The sequence below is a fragment of the Cynara cardunculus genome, assembly GCF_001531365.2.
Source record: "Cynara cardunculus var. scolymus isolate 2C chromosome LG 5, CcrdV1, whole genome shotgun sequence".
Classification (NCBI taxonomy): domain Eukaryota; kingdom Viridiplantae; phylum Streptophyta; class Magnoliopsida; order Asterales; family Asteraceae; genus Cynara; species Cynara cardunculus.
The window spans coordinates 28,690,433-28,693,284 of record NC_037532.1 but is presented as its reverse complement, the minus strand read 5'-3'; the positions used below and the strand labels follow the sequence as shown (position 1 = coordinate 28,693,284).

The following is a 2,852-nucleotide window of genomic DNA, read 5'->3' as shown; positions in this document are numbered from 1 at the left end:
TGACCAAGGCGACAATGCCATAGATAAATTTGGTTTAAGTAATACTTAGACCGTTTGGTGTTTGCGGTGTAAATGGAACTATAATTAAATGAACTAGGTGTGTAAAAGATAAGAGACAGCTTGCAAATACTCGAGATCGACTTGGTCAAAACTTGGTCAACACTCAACTCGAATAGGATCGACTCGAACTCGAGCTCGACTCGACATATTAATGAGATGAGTCGAGCTATCCAATACTCGACTTAAAAAGAGATACTCGATTTTTTTTACATATATTAGTTTTAAAATATAATCGGTTTTATAATATAATTTGTAAAATATAATATAATAAAAAATTCTTATATTTTTAGATATTTGAACAAAATTATGCATTTTTTAAATATAGAAACTAATCAATTATTTTAGTATTAAATCATAATTAAAAAAGACAAAAAAAAAAACTATTGAAGTGTTGGTGAAAATGTCCCACTTTGGAAGAGAAATAGTAAAGGAATGGTGAAAAGGTGTTATAAAAAGAGAGGGAGGTGAATGCACTTTGTAACTTTGTCATTTTGAAGATGAAGTTTGAGGTGCATTCCTTTAGTTTTCTAAAATTTAAGAGAACATCTTTAAGTTTTATAATTTTTAAAAGAATACCCTAAAATTTCAAAACTTTTAATGGGTGAGAATGATTCGAGCTTGGTTCGAGTTAGAGTTCGAGCTTGGTTCGAGCTTAAAGAATTGCAATCGAGTTCGAGTTGAGTTTAGTTTTTAACTACTTGCGAGTTTTCGAGTTGAGTTCGAGTTTGAAAAATTACTATCGAGTTCGAGTCGAGTATATCGATACTCGAGCTCGACTCGCATCATTTACACCCCTGAGATGAACCATGCAAATCACTCTCATATATGCCATTGTGAGGTCGTGCCTTAAAATAAACAATATCACTTTTGGAAACTGAAATATTTTTTTTATAGAATCCAAAAGAGTAACATGATTCACATAGTTTTGAAGTAGAAATAATATTCTTAGTTAAACTAGATACAAAACAACAATTGTCTAATATGAAATACATATGCCATTAGGTAACAACAACTCAAAAGAAACTATGGCTTTGACTGCAACTTTTGCTCCATTGCCAACATGGAAATCCATTTCATTAGGCTTGAGCTGCCTACTTCTTTTGTGCCCCTGCACATTATTACAAATGTGAGTTCTACAACCAGTATCAAATACCCAAGATTTTGAAGTAAAACTAAAAAGCTTTTATCTATGGTCACGGAGGTTCAAATGCGGTGACTTCGGGCTATCTGCAAAGCAGGTGGTTGCCCTGGGATTAGTCGGCTCGCATAGCGGGTTGGATATCCATATTAATAAAAAAAACTAAAAAGTTTTATTATATAGATACCTTTTTGGCTAGTGCTTTTTTATCTTAGTAAGGTAGGCTGGGCAGTTTCGCCTCCAATGACCAACTTGATTGCAATGGAAGCAAGTGGCATCTTTGGCTACATTCTCTTTCTTTTTCTTGTGGGCTTGGGGTGCAACTTGAGGGACCTTCCCTTTACCCTTCCCCTTATATTTTTTCCCTTCCGGAGTGGTAGATGGTTTCTTGATTTTCCCTTATCTTATAGTAAGGACTAGAGAGGCCTTAGTTGAAATGTTCTTTTCGGCAGTCTTGAGCATCAAATGCAACTCTGAGATAGACTTCTCCCAATTATTCATATCATATTTCATGATGAATTGGTGAAATGAATTGGGGAGTGAGTTAAGGATCAAGTCCGTAACTAACTCAACTGGGATGGTCAATCCAATCCTCTCTAATTGGTCCACTAAACTCTTCATTTGGAGTACATGAGTACTAGCGGACGTCCCTTCCACCATCTTGCAAGCATGAAACGCTCTAACAGTTTCATAGCGTTGTTGCCTTGCTTGTTGCTGAAACATGTCTTTGAATTGAGACAAGATCTCATAAGCACCTAAATGTTTTGAATCCTTCTGGAGGTTTGGAACCATAGTGGCGAGCATCAAACAAGAGATATCATTTGAGTCATCAAAGTGCTTTGTCCAAGAATCACGTATGATTTTGGTGGCGTTGGTAGGGGGTTCCTCGGGAATGGGTCCTTCGAGAATGTACGACTTCTTCTCGTGTTTGAGGACAATTCTCAAATTACGATACCAGTCGAAAAAGTTCATACCATTTATCTTGTCTTTTTCTGTAACATCGGTTACGCTAACTCTTAATAAAAAGAAACTATTTATCTAAAAGATTTTCCATAAAACAATCTCCAAGCAAATACATGATATATGTTATAGATTTCCACCAAAAATAAAATAACGAAGCCTGCAACCGACGATTTTCGGTACTATAAGTCGGATCCAAAAATACAAATATATCTACCCAAAAGTATTATATACATTGATACAAATCAAAACGATATATGCACAACGAGTACCAAAAAGATATCCAGGATCTAGAATCCTACAAGCAGATCTAAACTGTTTTATCTTTCCCTTGGACAGCTACCGACCTTCCTGAAAAGAAAATTTATTCTAAAAAAAATAAGCGACAAGGCTTAGTGAGATTATACCAAAGCWTATAATTATATATTTTATAAAAAAAATAAAAATAATAGACGAAACAGAACAGAAAGAATCGCTTATTTGTGAATTAGACTGATAACTCAAAAATCTGCTATAATTTCACCCAGAGCGCGGTACAACCAGAGGCTCTGGTCGTCCAGAGGGCCTCTGGTCCCGAAAGACTTCCATACTTGGCCATTTAATCATAGCAGAAAACTTTGGATCTTTCATCCTTAACATACAGTGCTTAATAAGACTTTTAGGATAATTAAGATCAATTACAGCACCAAAAAAA

The 2,852-nt window shown here is 35.2% G+C and overlaps 1 protein-coding gene across 1 annotated transcript in view; it reads right to left on the bottom strand.

Annotated features, from left to right (window-relative positions):
• Positions 1-842: 842 nt before the first annotated feature.
• The window catches only part of LOC112512960, an 8,180-nt gene continuing 6,170 nt past the window's right edge, over positions 843-2,852 (bottom strand). The window contains exons 7-9 of the mRNA XM_025119086.1: positions 1,829-2,236; positions 1,051-1,168; positions 843-934 (exon numbers count right to left, since the gene is read on the bottom strand). Of these exons, the coding sequence (XP_024974854.1) occupies positions 843-934; positions 1,051-1,168; positions 1,829-2,236 (618 nt within the window). The remainder of the gene's footprint in view (positions 935-1,050; positions 1,169-1,828; positions 2,237-2,852) is intronic.